This window comes from Oncorhynchus mykiss, chromosome 6 (assembly GCF_013265735.2).
Source record: "Oncorhynchus mykiss isolate Arlee chromosome 6, USDA_OmykA_1.1, whole genome shotgun sequence".
In the NCBI taxonomy this organism is placed as follows: domain Eukaryota; kingdom Metazoa; phylum Chordata; class Actinopteri; order Salmoniformes; family Salmonidae; genus Oncorhynchus; species Oncorhynchus mykiss.
In genome coordinates this window covers 33,259,579-33,276,011 of record NC_048570.1, presented here as the reverse complement: position 1 = coordinate 33,276,011, position 16,433 = coordinate 33,259,579, and the positions used below count along the sequence as shown (strand labels likewise).

At 43.5% G+C, this 16,433-nt stretch overlaps 1 protein-coding gene across 3 annotated transcripts in view; it reads left to right on the top strand.

Moving 5' to 3' along the window:
* Positions 1 to 16,433, top strand: part of LOC110525804 (septin-2) — a 50,387-nt gene that overhangs the window by 2,188 nt on the left and 31,766 nt on the right. The window contains exons 2-8 of one of the 3 annotated variants that reach the window (XM_036979949.1): positions 5,282 to 5,527; positions 6,407 to 6,458; positions 6,812 to 6,911; positions 7,155 to 7,241; positions 7,880 to 8,003; positions 9,592 to 9,726; positions 9,921 to 10,038. In XM_036979949.1, coding sequence (XP_036835844.1) covers positions 6,432 to 6,458; positions 6,812 to 6,911; positions 7,155 to 7,241; positions 7,880 to 8,003; positions 9,592 to 9,726; positions 9,921 to 10,038 — 591 coding nt within the window. In that variant the 5' untranslated portion in view covers positions 5,282 to 5,527; positions 6,407 to 6,431. Of the gene's footprint in view, positions 1 to 5,281; positions 5,528 to 5,589; positions 5,611 to 6,406; positions 6,459 to 6,811; positions 6,912 to 7,154; positions 7,242 to 7,879; positions 8,004 to 9,591; positions 9,727 to 9,920; positions 10,039 to 16,433 lie in introns of those variants that run through there. The other 2 variants (XM_036979950.1, XM_036979948.1) reach the window with 2 other exon arrangements.

The following is a 16,433-nucleotide window of genomic DNA, read 5'->3' as shown; positions in this document are numbered from 1 at the left end:
CCAGAGTAGTGATGCTAGGCGGGCGGGTGTGTGCAGCGATCGGTTGAAGAGCATGCATTTAGTTTTACTAGCATTTAAGAGCAGTTGGAGGCCACAGAAGGAGTGTGGCATGGCATCGAAACTCGTTTGGAGGTTTGTTAACAGTGTCCAAAGAAGGGCCAATGTTTACAGTATGGTGTCGTCTGCGTAGAGGTGGATCAAAGAATCACCCGCAGCATGAGTGACATCATTGAAATATACAGAAAAAAGAGTCGGCTCGAGAATTGAACCCTGTGGCACCCCCATAGAGACTGCCAGAGGTCCGGACAACAGGCCCTCCAATTTGACACACTGAACTCTATCTGAGAAGTAGTTAGTGAACCAGGCGAGGCAGTCATTATAGAAACCAAGGCTGTTGAGTCTGCCGATAAGAATACGGTGATTGACAGAGTTGAAAGCCTTGGCCAGGTCGATGAAGACGGCCCGGCCAATCGGAGAATTGACGATTGACGGCTAAGTTAGCTACCGAAGTCAAAGAAGAGTGAAGGAGAGGCCTTCAGTGGGAGAGGCCATTTCACCGACAGAGGGAGAGTCCGTTAATCCAATAGCGATGTAGTGAGGTAAATCCACATTGAATTTATCCGTTTTATCTCCATCACTGCTGACACTGGCAATGTACCGGTAGGTCGGTAGAAAATAGAGGTTGCAGGCTTCACGTTCAAGCTCGGCACAGCACCTGGTTTCAGCTAGTCTCATTCCGAATCCTGGCTTTCACTGGTTATACTAAGCCATCAAAGTCCTCCAGAGTGAAATGAGCACAACATACAGTAGACGTGTGCATGGTTCCCATACACCAATCCGCTCGCTTCAACCGGACAAACCAGTCCCACTTCAAAGCTAGCTTCTCGTTTTTGGGCCACAAATGAGTCGTAACCCCGTCCTTGTGGGTATTACTGCACTAGCTACTAACAACAGAAAACTACGACAACACTCACTCGCTCGACTACCACTAACAAACGCACAGGAGAAGAGGAGATACAGTTTTTCAGATTAATTTATATGGTTTCTTCTTCATGGATGTACATAGTAGCCCACAATACTTAGTTTGGAATGTAATTACAGTGGGGCAAAAAAGTATTTAGTCAGCCACCAATTGTGCAAGTTCTCCCACTTAAAAAGATGAGAGAGGCCTGTAATTTTCATCATAGGTACACTTCAACTATGACAGACAAAATGAGAAAAAAAATCCAGAAAATCACATTGTAGGATTTTTAATGAATTTATTTGCAAATTATGGTGGAAAATAAGTATTTGGTCAATAACAAAAGTTTATCTCAATACTTTGTTATATACCCTTGGTTGGCAATGACAGAGGTCAAATGTTTTCTGTAAGTCTTCACAAGGTTTTCACACACTGTTGCTGGTATTTTGGCCCATTCCTCCATGCAGATCTCCTCTAGAGCAGTGATGTTTTGGGGCTGTTGCTGGGCAACACGGACTTTCAACTCCCTCCAAAGATTTTCTATGGGGTTGAGATCTGGAGACTGGCTAGGCCACTCCAGGACCTTGAAATGCTTCTTACAAAGCCACTCCTTTGTTGCCCGGGCGGTGTGTTTGGGATCATTGTCATGCTGAAAGACCCAGCCACGTTTCATCTTCAATGCCCTTGCTGATGGAAGGAGGTTTTCACTCAAAATCTCACGATACATGGCCCCATACATTCTTTCCTCAGTCGTCCTGGTCCTTTTGCAGAACAACAGCCCCAAAGCATGATGTTTCCACCCCCATGCTTCACAGTAGATATGGTGTTCTTTGGATGCAACTAAGCATTCTTTGTCCTCCAAACACGATGAGTTGAGTTTTTACCAAAAAGTTATATTTTGGTTTCATCTGACCATATGACATTCTCCCAATCTTCTTCTGGATCATCCAAATGCTCTCTAGCAAACTTCAGACGGGCCTGGACATGTACTGGCTTAAGCAGGGGGACACGTCTGGCACTGCAGGATTTGAGTCCCTGGCGGCGTAGTGTGTTACTGATGGTAGGCTTTGTTACTTTGGTCCCAGCTCTCTGCAGGTCATTCACTAGGTCCCCCCCGTGTGGTTCTGGGATTTTTGCTCACCGTTCTTGTGTTCATTTTGACCCCACGGGGTGAGATCTAGCGTGGAGCCCCAGATCGAGGGAGATTATCAGTGGTCTTGTATGTCTTCCATTTCCTAATAATTGCTCCCACAGTTGATTTCTTCAAACCAAGCTGCTTACCTATTGCAGATTCAGTCTTCCCAGCCTGGTGCAGGTCTACAATTTTGTTTCTGGTGTCCTTTGACTGCTCTTTGGTCTTGGCCATAGTGGAGTTTGGAGTGTGACTGTTTGAGGTTGTGGACAGGTGTCTTTTAGTTGCCATTAATACAGGTAACGAGTGGAGGACAGAGGAGCCTCTTAAAGAAGAAGTTACAGGTCTGTGAGCCAGGAATCTTGCTTGTTTGTAGATGACCAAATACTTATTTTCCACCATAATTTGCAAATAAATTCATTAAAAATCCTACAATGTGATTTTCTGGATTTTTTTTCTCGTTTTGTCTGTCATAGTTGAAGTGTACCTATGATGAAAATTACAGGCCTCATCTTTTTAAGTGGGAGAACTTGCACAATTGGTGGCTGACTAAATACTTTTTGCCCCACTGTACATGCTAGCATGACTAGTAGCAAACGTTAGCCAGCTGGAACATAGCTAGGTAGCACCGGTTCTCCATATGATGTTGAGAAATAGTGCATTGTGGGTAGTTCAGAAGATTTCCAGAAATAAGTTAATAAATGTAAAAACGCTAAAACATAACTACATAACTTAACGTAATAATGATAACATAATAATCATAACATAATCGTGACTACAGCTAAGTTACTAAGTCTTGGACCACACGTTGGTGAGTTAAAACTCATGCTTCCTTACCCTTTAAAATTTATGTCAAACAAAAAGCAATGATTTCAAAAATAAACAAATCATCCAACTGCTTTTAACAATTTCCACAGATAATTTGACAAAAACACATTTACTTGAAGAACAGCGCAGATGTAAAGTTTGGTAAGAGAATGGCGGCACAAATAGCACATTCTGTTACCAAACTTTGCACTGTTCTTCAGATGAGTTTTTTGTCAAAATGTCTGTGGAAATTGTTAAAAGTAGCCCTTTTGCATAGAGTTGTATGGTTTGTTTAACTTTGCGATCATTGTTTTTTGTTTGACATACATTTTAAAGTGAAAAATCAGAGATCCATTACGGTGGAATTGCCCAGGATCTAAACTTAGGCCTACACATCATTGAGTTGGGTCAGTATTGAGATGTTTATGCATTGTAGGAGTGCATAGCTTTATGATGTCACAGCATGAACAGATAGTAAAATGTGACATTATATTGATATTGCTCTGCCATTTAACTTTGTGATTATCCCATGCTAGTCATGCAGTAGCTAGGCCTTTGTGAGTAGTGAAGCTTAACATTATGAGAACATTTTCTTACCTTGTGTATAAGGCTGGGAATTGCCAAGGACCTCACGATATGATATCATGATACTTAAGTGCCAATACGATATGTATTGCAATTCGATACTGTGATTTTATTGCGATTCAATGTTCCAAACATTACTCACCATGTCTGCTGCAGAGGGAGAACCATGAGAAAATGAGTTTTGATCAATCATGGAAATAAGTGCTAAAAACAAATTGGTTCCCTATTTTAAAAAGAAGATGGAGAACAAACTATGAAAGAAAACTACTGGAGTTTTAGTGCAGGTACAGCCAACTAGTGCAGGTACCCCCCCTCCCCCCCATCACTACTTGCCATCCAACCTTAATGTTGCTTGGCTACTTCCCTTTCTGTCCCCATCATAAAAGGGCCATCCTGTGCTTTTTCTAAAGTGTGTATTAGGAGTGGCCCTGCTGGTTTCCGTCTGCTTGAAAGGCCTTCTCATTCTGCCCATTGTTGTGTTTTTTTAACTTATGGCTCAGACTGTAGAGAGCTCCTGAAACAGAGTATAACAGCTTTATTATTGTTTCCCACCATCACCTCCCAACCCCCAAAGGACCAATTTATTACAGTTGAGCCTCAAACCCCCCTCTGTGTGTGTGTGTGTGTATTTGTATAGCTATTGGTATGTGTATACATGTCTGCCAACTTTCATTAAAAATGGAACTATTGTACATGTCGAATTCTATACTTTTTGTCTAATTCAGTGCTGAAGCTAAGAAGATATGGATGTCAGGCCAGGTAGCTTTTAGGCTAGAGAAGGCAATGTATATTTAAGTGCTAAATAGTTTATCAATTCACAACCGAGTCATAGCATAGCTCAGATCAGGGTGGACTTTAGCTGCCATTTCTTGAAGAGTTTCTTAACTAATTAATCTTAAAATAATTCAAAATAATAATAACAAATATAGATTTGGTTATAGGTCTAAATCATTCTGTATGGTGTAAATGCTTTGTTTTAAGTTTCTGTGTGGTAGAGGTGAAGTAAATAGCTTCACTCCTACCACAGCCCCTCATGGCTTTAATCCAGCTAATAAATCAAGTGTAGACCTCACATGCCAGGACTTTGGCTTAACTAAGGTGGCATTTTTCCTTCTTTGCCAAACCGTTTAATCTCCCTCAGGTTGGGCCTTCTGATTGTGTTTGTGTGTGGGTGTGTGAGTTCATAACAGCTTACAGAAGCCGGTCAGGTAGCCTAGCGATCAAGAGTGTTGGGTCATTAACCGAAAGGTCTCCTTGATCAAGACAGTTAACCCCCAGTAACAACTGCTCCCGGGCACCGTGGATGTTGATTAAGGCAGCCCCCCGTACCTCTCTGATTTAGTTGTGCAACTGACTAAATATCCCCCTTTCCCTCATTAAGTGGGTATTATTGCCGCCTGCCTGTATCCCCCATAGTGTTGCCTTTGTGATATTACCGAAGTGATAATGGAACAGCTTAATTAATCTACTGCTATTTCCCACAGAGACCGCCCAGGAATAGTGTGTGTGTGTGTGGGATACATTTTTTGTTACAGATAAAATAGCTTGTTCAAATACAGACATAAAACATATCACAGAAATTGCTTTTGCATATTCAATAATTGCATTGTAACCTGTACATTATGATGGCCCCTAGAATGTAGAGCTAGGTAACTAGGATTAATAATAATACTGCTGTGAATTAAGATATCACTCGGATGCATAATTCCCCACTCAGCCGAATCTCACCCTGCGCTAGCCTGCTTTGTCCTGCTTGCTAAGGTCCATATCGCAAGCTAACCACCTCTGTGCTTAAGCTCCTGGTGGTGTGTGTGATTGCGGGCCAGCGGGACCGAGGTCGGGGCCAGCGGGACCGAGGTCGGGGCCAGCGGGACCGAGGTCGGGGCCAGCGGGACCGAGGTCGGGGCCAGCGGGACCGAGGTCGGGGTCTGCGGGACCGAGGTCGGGTCCGCGAGCCGGTGCTTGTTTCCTCTCCTACCCCAGCGAGTGGTGATCCGAAAGGCCTCAGGAACGTGGAAAGATGAAAGGCCTCAGGAACCTGGGTGATTAACAGCCATTGTTCTCCTGAGAGCTCGATGAAACGGAGAGGGATATCTGGCCACGTCGCCTGCTGCGGAGATAGGAGGTCCTGGCACCATGTAGAATAAATCAGTCTTCATCACTCTTTAATGGTTGCCAGACAATATTAAAGTGTCAGATATGGGACACTCCTCAAAATTATTTTGTTAAGTTTCTTTTGTTTGTTTTTCTAATAAAGTTACATAACAGGGTTCAGTTGTCTCTGGCTGCGCTCGCCATCTCTCCCCGCTTTCGCCTTATCGCACACGACCTGTAAGTCAGTGCCCAGTGCATTAGTGATCAAATGGAGGGGGGGGGGGGCAGCGCAGCACAGGGCACCAGTTGGTGGCCATTATGTAATAATTTATCATTCAGGCTCATTTCTCTGTCATCTGAGTAGTACCATTGAGTAGGACAGCAGGAGCCTAACTAAACAAACCAGGCCTTACTGGAGGTCTGGGAATCAACTTGATGCCCACCCTGTTTCTGCTCCATCCACTGACTGTGATACAAAGTTAATGGGGTTGGCTGTGAGTGACTGGATGTCAGTGCAGTCTTAAAGTGCCCTAGTGTGGATGCTGTCAGTGTCATTATTATTATTCAGAATGCCGATGATAGTAACTACTGCAAATTAATGGTAGTACTGTAGTAGGAGTTATGACTGCAGGCTTGGTGGTGAGTGATTATACAGTTGTTGTCTATGAGATGGTGAGACAGCCTGGATGCCAGTCTACTGCTTACAACAATGCTACTGTACATTGTTGCCTTTCCAAGAAGACAACAAGTTTAGTAAAGCAGAAACAGACTAGCACCCAGGCTTATGTTACACTGTGACTTATCTGATGTCTTGTTTCTGGTTGCAGGTTTAGGTGACCAGCAACAGTGACCATGTCTCAGTCTGGAGAGAAAGGGAAAGTGAGTGTGCCCTTACCACTTCAACACACACATACACACACACACACACATTGGGGGCGCACATACAGAGCAGAAAAAAGAGAGCGATCATCCTAGCCCAGAGGACATCCTGTATAAATGCTTCCGTTTCATCGACAGCCTTATTGCTTTTGGGATTTTCTCATCCATTTAATCTCAATTACCACAGACCATCTCACACACACATCTCCTAAACACTGGAGATGAAGAATGTTAGGGTGGAAAGAGAGAGAGGGAGGGAGAGAAACAATTCAAGACCCCTTTTCCAATGCTAATCCTATTGAGTTGTATAATACTGTACATTACCTCTATAACCATGTGTTTGTGTTTGTTAGTTCCCTGAGGCGGCGGGATATGTGGGTTTTGCCAACCTGCCCAACCAGGTACACAGGAAGTCTGTGAAGAAGGGATTTGAGTTCACCCTCATGGTCGTTGGTGAGTATGACTTATTACACAACTATTTTGATTCAATTCAAGAGAAGCTTACCTACACAGCAGTTATTTTGTGCCAGAATGCTGTCTAGTTGAGGTCTGTGTCCCAAATGGCGCCCTTTTCCCTATATAGTGCACTACTTTTGACCAGAACCCTGGGCCCTGGCCAAAAGTAGTGCGCTACAGTAACCTTGTAGATATGTATAGATCCTAGAGTACTATGCCTGGTCTGTATTCCCCCTGCAGGAGAGTCTGGTTTGGGCAAGTCTACGCTGATCAACAGCCTGTTTCTGACAGACCTTTACCCAGAGAGATACATCCCTGGGGCCGCAGGTGAACACACACACACACACACACACACACACACACACACACACACACACACACACACACACACACACACACACACACACACACACACACACACACACAGGGAGAGAGGAAATAAGCAAGGAGGAATGAGTTCTGCTCTCAGACCAGACAGTGCATACACACACACACACTGTAATAACAGAGAAAGGTCTGTTTTCAGATGTCTCCAGCATTGTATTGCCTGGAGTGGAATCTTAAGAATGTTTATTTTGTATTAGTCTTGAAAAGGCCCATCCCCTCTTTATGACTTTGATTATTGGCCAGTCTGAAAAAGCACCTCCAGCTCCTACCACTTTTGTGTTTGTAGTTCTGAAGGGATAGGATAAGTGTAAGCAATATGGTGATGGCTTATAGTAGCAACTTCTACCATACTGCTTACACCTGTCCAGTGCCAGAAGATCTGCATAAGGATATTGTGTCCAGAGGCTTGGCTTTGGCAGACTTTGTTATTTAAGCTCTAAAGTCACATGGAACAAACTTTGATGTGAAAAGTAATGAAACTGCTTATTATTAAGCTGTGTCCCCTGGGATCCCACTAAACTTAACCTAGTGTGTTACACACAATGAAAAGGTATTTCCTTTTGTCTCCTCCTCTGTAGAGAAGATTGAGCGGACGGTGCAGATAGAAGCCAGTACGGTGGAGATTGAAGAGAGAGGAGTGAAGCTCCGTCTTACTGTGGTCGACACCCCTGGATACGGAGATGCCATCAACAGCCAAGACTGGTGTGTGTGTGTGTACAATGGTTGATGACGGCAGGAGCAGTTATTCTTCCTGTGCCCTTGCCCCCATCAGCTGCTGTGTGGGCTCTCTCCCTCCCCCTCGTCCCTCTCTCTTCCCCTCCTCCTCTCTGCTCCGTTTCCTTTTGATTGTCCTGACATACCTGTGTTTGGGCCTGGTGGTTTGACGTACAACTCGGGGTTGGTGACAACTGGCAGTGATCTAAGGGCTAGGCTGAGTGCAATAGAGCAGGTTAGCCGCTCTATTGACAGCTCTCAGTGGTGTTGGTAACAACGAAGGGACAACAGTACATTTACATTTTACATTTTAGTCATTAAGCAGACACTCTTATCCAGAGCAACTTACAGGAGCAATTAGGGCAATTGAGTTTCTTGCCTAAGGGCACGTCAACAGATTTTTTTTACCTAGTGAGCTCGGGGATTTGAGCCAGCGACCTTTCGGTTACGATGTTAACAGCTAGGCTACCTGCTGCCCCATTAGCAGGTGTTAAGGATATGCTTACATCCATAGTTGGGATCATTCTATTTCAATTCCATTTCCATTCCTCTCAGAATTAGTCAAGGCATTTTTTCACAGTAGTGGCCTGAGTTATCTGGAGTTGCTATGGAATGGACCACAACACTACCTGGGTCCAATAGGGTGAGGTGAATATAGGTCAGAGGTAAACTGCATCCCAAATGGCACCCAATTTCCTATATAGTGCACTACTTTTGACCAGAATTATGCTCTATACACGTAATAGGGTGCCATTTGGGATGCAGACTGTGTTGATGTTAGTTCTGGCTGGGAGGGAAGCTGTAGGCGCCCTGCTAATGAACAAGTTACCACGCCTACTGGCCCTGCAGGAAGTCATCAGAGAAAGCAGGTCAGATGGCAGAGATGATAGGCTGCATCTCAATACTCTGCAACAGCTTCCTTTTCTGGTCTCTTTTTCTCCATGTTGGTCTCTCAGAGCTGATAGGCTGCATCTCTGGCTGCTTCCTTTTCTGGTCTCTTTTTCTCCATGTTGGTCTCTCAGAGATGATAGGCTGCATCTCTGGCTGCTTCCTTTTCTGGTCTCTTTTTCTCCATGTTGGTCTCTCAGAGCTGATAGGCTGCATCTCTGGCTGCTTCCTTTTCTGGTCTCTTTTTTTCCATGTTGGTCTCTGAGATGATAGGCTGCATCTCAATACTCTGAAACAGCTTCCTTTTCTGGTCTCCTTTTCTCCATGTTGGTCTATGAGATGATAGGCTGCATCTCAATACAATGAAACAGCTTCCTTTTCTGGTCTTTTCTTTCTCTTATCCCTGGTTTTCAAATTGGTGCAGATTGAGATAGAAGAGGTGAGGAGATATAGCCAGTTTAGGCTTTTGAGATGCATATATATATATATATATATATATAGCAATATATATAGTATATAAATATATATATATATATATATATATATATATACATACACACACACACAGTACATATACTCCCTAAGCTCCAAAATTCCACAGTCTATTTCTGGAGGTGGTTTTCTAGTGCAGACTGTGTCTCTGGTTGTTTTTTGTTTGATGTGTGTGTTCTGTCCTGTGTGTCCTCAGCTTTAAGACCATCATCCAGTACATTGATAACCAGTTTGAGCGTTACCTTCATGACGAGAGTGGCCTGAACCGCAGACACATCGTAGACAACCGAGTCCACTGCTGCTTCTACTTCATCTCTCCCTTTGGACACGGGTAAGAACACACACACACACACACACACACACACACACACACACACACACACACACACACACACACACACACACACAGCTACCTCTAGTTCTTACAACCATTTAGGCTAGGTAGGGGGAACATAATCACTTTATACTTTTTATTTAGCTACTATTATTTATCTATTGTTTGTATTTCTACCTGTCCCTGTCCAGTCTGAAGCCTCTGGATGTGGAGTTTATGAAGGCCATCCACAGCAAGGTCAACATCGTCCCTGTCATTGCTAAGGCTGACACACTCACACTGAAAGAAAGAGACCGCCTTAAGAAGAGGGTGAGTGGGACACGTGCGCGCACACACACACACACACACACATACATACACAAGCAATGTGACAAGCATGTCAGACATTCAAGAATTTTCCCTCATTCCCCTAGGTATTTATTTTTTACACAGGTGTAAAAACATAGCTTTGCCCCTCACTGAGATCACAATGGAACCAATGGAATTAGTGATGAGGTTGTTGCCAGAATGTTGAGGGCTGCATTAGCATCAGTAGCTGTTCTGTGTTGTTTGTGTCCTGAGACATATGGCACTGTCATTAGAAAGTAGATTATATAATAATAATAATAATAATAGAAATTAGATTCTTATCAGCACACTGGCACGCTGGCTCAGAGGCAACTATGCAAGTCGAACATCCGTGATTGTGTGTGAATACACACACATTTGCCTGTGTGTGTGGGTGTGTACATTTTTAATGATGCAGCTTGATTACTCCTGGACAATAGCAGGCTTATTTAGAAGTGCAGAGAGGGATGGAGAGAAGAGAAAGAGAGGGGGGGGAGAGAAAAGGGGGAAGCAGGTAGCCTAGTGGTTAGAGCGTTGGGCCAGTAAACGAAAGGTTGCTAGATAGAATCCCTGAGCTGACTAGGTAAAAATCTGTCGTTCTGCCCCTGAACAAGGCAGTTAACCCACTGTTTCTAGGCCGTCATTGTACATAAGAATGTGTTCTTAACTGACTTGCCTAGTTAAATAAAGGACAAATAAATACAAATTAAATAGAGGGAGAGAGAGCACACATATCTTGGTCAGTGTCCTTTCCTTCCAGATGCTTCCTATTGGAGCAGACCTGCATGCTTATGGTTTCCTGATATCTGGTCTGACATCACACACACCATGAGAGGTTTGTTAAGCTGATATAGCCCATGCTAGGCAGAGGAGAATGAGGCTGTGTAAATAGGATTTCCTGCTTCTGTGATATCAAGCCATCTCCCCTCATCCTCCTCTTATCTAATCTACTCCCTCCCCTTTTGACTCTTGTGTTTGAGTCAGTTTGTTTCAAATGTTTCAACGGTGCTTTTTTCTCTCTGGTGGGAGGGATAGCAACCAGATCCGGACAGGGCTTGCATGTGTGTGTGCACTTGTGTGTGTGTGTAACATCCATCCAATATAATCACTAGTGAATATCTTATTGTCAAACTCCTGCCCACTACCCACTTCGTTTTGCCTTAGCGATCTCGTTAGCTATACTTTAACAAGTTTGTTTGCTTACCTAGCAGCTGAAGACACTCCCCCCTCCCCTCACTAACCCCTGTACTGGCCAGAACAGTCAGATACAGTCCCAGCTAGTATTGTATGTTCAGACCACCCACCAGCCCGTCTTTCAGACCCCAGAAACAGTGGTCTTTTCCCCCAGTGGGGAGGCCTCTGCTCTGGCATGTATGGGAGTGGGGCATGCCTGGCACTCAGGCCGGGAACAGCTCTCCAACCTGGGCTCCAGTGGAGGATGGCATACTCAGTCACTGTACAGCTGCTTTGTTGGAGGCCCAGGTCTAGACAGAGCTGGTTCTACAGGAGTGTGAGTATACGTATGTGTGACTGCAGACTCAGTCACTGTGAAGCAGCTTTGTTGAAGACTCACACAGTCTGGTTGTGTAAAGTGCTGATGTTACAGTTTAGTAAAAACACACACACACACAATTCCTCAAACACATTTTTTTTGTGTGTTTTTTTGTGTTGCTTTTGACCAAATCAAATACACATGTTTAGCAGATGTCATTGTGGATGTAGCAAAATGATCTCTATAGGGTGAGTGTCCTGACAGCCAGAGGGGATGGAATGGGGTGTGCGAGGGACAAATTGCACTCCCTGTTCAACTGTCTAAAAACTCTGTCTGTCGCATTAGTTCCCATGGTCCACTTAGCATTCCCATAACAACTGTCAGTTAACAAGCAATTAGGATAAACAGAATGGATAGCCTACACAGATGTGCACACTAACACATCTCATATTCACATACAGTTTTACAAAAACACAGGTCTATACACACAAACCCCTGCTGCTCCACCGCCAACAAAACGTATTCATTCTCCACCGGTTTAGTTCACAAGGGGGCACAAAAAAAACAGAAAAAAGCCCATTGGGCGTCTATTACGTGAATACTAACCAAATTAATACAAGTAATTGTGAATTTCCATGAAGGCTGCTAGCTTTAGTTTTAGCATAGTTCTTGCCCCAAAAACGTGATTTTTCATTGTAAGTTAATTTACTTGTTTGGCTGCCAGCCAAATAGTGTTGCACTTCTGTTGTCATTTGATGAAAATTAGTTGCCGAATGTGTTGCACTAATGTATTTTCTGTGAAGGAAAACTACAGTTGCACGTCCGTGATCACTCTACTGAAGCAAAAATTAACTTGACCTTCAATATAAAACCCCTGTCAATACACAGCTTCCGCTTTCTCCCGTTGTGGTATTTACAAACAAACACATGACTGGCTCAACTGTTCTGGGGAACTACGTAAGCTTCATCATTTAAAATAATGTGACAGGTGAAATTAACAGCGCAATCTGCTTTATCTCCTAATGCATCGCACAAGTTGACTGCAGGTATTTTCTAAATAATAGCTAGAAATATTCAAATGTATTGAAAAACTAGTTTCAACATTATTGAAAAACCATCCCGTGGCTATTTCCAAATACCTCGATATATGGTATACCGCTCAAGCCTAATAGTGAGTTACTGGATAATGCAGGTCCATATTTAGGCATGACACCAAGCTATCCATAAGGACCCATGTTCTTTTATTTATTTCTTTTGTTATTTTTCGATAATTTTTTTAGGGGCTAGATCAGCTTTAATATTGCAGGTAGTGTGTAGCTTCCATCAATGTAATAGTCTGCATCAACTCTCGGTCTTCCTTTCCTGTGGCAGTCCTCATGAGAGCCAGTTTCCTCATAGTGCTGGTTTTTGTAATTTCAAAGTTCTTGAAACGTTCTGCATTGACTGACCTTCATGTCTTAAAGTAATTATGGACTGTCATTTCTCTTTACTTATTTGAGTTGTTCCTGCCATAATATGGACTTGGTCTTTTACCAAATAGGGCTATCTTCTGTATACCACCCCTACCAGGCTGTATCACATCCGGCCGTGATTGGGAGTCCCATAGGGCGGTGCACAATTGGCCCAGCGTCGTCCGGGTTTGGTCGGTGTAGGCCGTCATTGTAAATAACAATTTGTTCTTAACTGACTTGCCTAATTAAATAAACATATAAATAAACCTTGTCACAACAGAACTGATTGGATCAAATACATTAAGAAGGAAAGAAATTCCACAAATTAACTTTTAACAAGGCACACCTGTTAATTAAAATGCATTCCAGGTGACTACCTCATGAAGCTGGTTGAGAGAAATCCAAGAGTGTGCAAAGCTGTCAAAGCAAAGGGTGGCTACTTTGAAGAATCTCAAATATAAAATATATTTCGGTTTCTACTTAATTCCATATCTGTTATTTCATAGTTTTGATGTCTTCACTATTATTCTACAATGTGGAAAATAGTAAAAATTAAGAAAAACCCTTGAATGAGTGGGTGTGTCCAAACTTTTGACTGGTACTTCTGAGAAGTAGCCGTTATGTACTATTTTACACCTAGGGTTACTATACATAACTTTAACCCATTTTATAAGAGATTCTCCAAAATTGAAATATTCCAGGCATTTATATATAAACTCCTGTTGTACCCATAGTCGTAGCATGTCAATCTTACCCATCGCTAAGCATCAATTACATTTATTTTTCTATGGAAAAAAATATTTTTTTTTCCCAATCAGCCTCCTGGATGCTGAAAGTTATTGGCTCTTTGTCTTGAATCTTCCGGCCAAGGTAATGTTGTGATGCTTAAAGTCTACTCTACTCTAACTGCATGTTCATATACAAGAGAAAGTATACAATCTGATGATTTACTCATCTTGGGTTTACTTGTTGTCCTTTGCACTGTTTGTTTCCCAGTTTAATCAGATAAGTAATTATATATACAGTACGTGCTTCTGTGGGCCCTGCCGAGCACCGTAGTTGAGTACCAGTCCCTTGCCAGACTAAGGCAGTTGGGTGCCCCTCCCCTGGTCAATACCACAGTAACTTAACAATTTCCATTTTTTTTTTTACAAAAACACATTTACTTGAAAAACTGTGCAGATGCAAGATTTGGTAACAGAATTACGGTTTGTACTGTTTATGCCATCATTCTGTTACCAAAGTTTCCATCTGCATTGTTCTTCAAGTAAATGTGTTTTTGTAAAATTTTCTGTGGAAATTGTTAAACGTAGTCCTTGTGCAGAGATGAATGGTTAGTTCAACTTTGCAATCATTGGTTTTTGTTTGACATATAAAGTGAAAAATCTGAGTCTGTGTCACCATGCAATTGCCCTCCTGCCAGACTAGGGTAGTTGGGTGCCCCTCCCCTGTTAGACTAGGGTAGTTGAGTACCAGTCTTTCTATTGCGGTCAGAGAAGCAGCAGCCAAGAAGCTACCAGAAATCATTGGTTTAATTACTAAAGTGTTTTCCCTCTGATATTTATTTGTTTATTTGTTTTTCACTGGCCACTTTCTCACCATTTTTACGTTGTTTGTCCGTCAGCTAAATGTGTTGCCCTCCGTTCATCCCCAGTCCTACGCTCTCTGTATTATTTGGGGGGAAGAGCTTGTAGAGAACAATATACATTTCCTGCAATGGGTCAAGACTATTCCGCCGACAAGACGCAGCCTGCCGCCCTGCGCAATATAAACCTTGCTCTCGTTCTCTCGCCATTCCTTTCTTTTGTTCTCTCCTTCTCTCCCCTCTTACTTTGTTCTCCCTGCTTTTTCTTTCCCCCCTCTCTCTCCTTCGCCCTTCTTTATTCTTTGTAATGCCAGTTCTATTTCTAATACTTGTTTCGATGTGTCATTTATGGGATATGCCTTAGGGCGAGTCACAAGCTTGAAGAATTCAATCACACAGTCTGTTGAAGACAGACAGGTTGAGTGGCGAATGAAGTGAGCCCCTCTCCTCAATAAAGGGAACCATTCGCCCGCCAACTGGTCATTCTCGCCTTTCTTCCTTGCGGTAGTGTCTGCGCTCACTAAAAGCTCTCATCAGCACGAATTGATTGTCATTCTACTGAACTGTCAGGCGAACCGTGAGGTTAACACTGCCGAACATAGGACCTCAGCTCCTGTTGATTACATTTCTATTTTAGTCATTTAGCAGACGCTCTTATCCAGAGCAACTTACAGTTAGTGCATTCGTCTTAAGATACTGTAGCTAGGTGGGACAACCACATATCTCAGTCATAGTAAGTACAGTTTTCCTCACTAAAGTAGCTATCAGCAAAGTCTGTTTAGCTAACGTCACATGGCTAGTTATTGAGACTTGGTTAGCCCTCGCCTCAAGGTTTTAGCTAAGGGCTAGCTGTCACTGCAAAGCTTAAGTCTAGCTACACTAAACAAGCTTTTCTACCTGCAAGTCTAGCTACACTAAACAAGCTTTTCTACCTGCAAGGGTAGAATTGCTGGCTCTCCTCTCACGTTTAGCACAACACACTCACGGCCGTGTTGACCAGACTGACCGCCCTAGCTTCACAGCTCGACGGTCGAGAGACACACATGGTTCGCCGAGAGCCAAAGATAGCATGCTCATTCTCTGGCTAACAGTGTGCTAACTAGCTAGGCTGTTAACCATGAGGTGAATGCTAGCTTGCTCACACTTTGCTTGAGGAATAGTATTTCTCGCAGCCATGGAGCCTGCTACCCCTACACAGTAAGAACCTAGCAGGCCTCCTGCCCCCTCAGCACCGGCACACCCGTGCCCATGCGAGGGGATGATAGCAGGCAAGGATACACACCCCATGTGTATCGCCTGCTTGGGTTTTGAGCACGCTACGGCATCACTTGCTAACCCCAAATTCTGCAAGCATTGTAAGGCACTGCCTGCAAACTGCCTTCATCAGTGAGTGCGAAGAGCAACCTCCAAACAAGACTCTTCGCCCTCACAGCCTTCGGGCAATGAGGCTAACCCACAAACCCTTCCCTCCTTGGAGGAAGCTAATTAATATGGGGCCCTCGATTCACTGTATCAAAACTAAACAGCGGGCAAGAAGGATGAGAACCTCGATATCGATGAGGAAGAAATACTCAAAATCATTGAGGCGGAGAAATCTCAAGCCCACTGCTCCAAGCCCTCTTCTGCCCTCAGTGCAGCATCAGCACCCAACGAAATTGTTGGGCTTATCAACATCTAAATGGGCAGCGACCAGGCTTGGCATCGACTGTTCCACACATGTGGGGGGTTGCTGCGCTGAAAGGGACTGGTTCAACTGGAGGAAACTTTGGTAGAGCAGACAGGAGAGCATTACAGTAGTCAAGCCTGCTTGTAATAAAAGCATGGATGAGTCTCGCTGTATCAGCCTGAG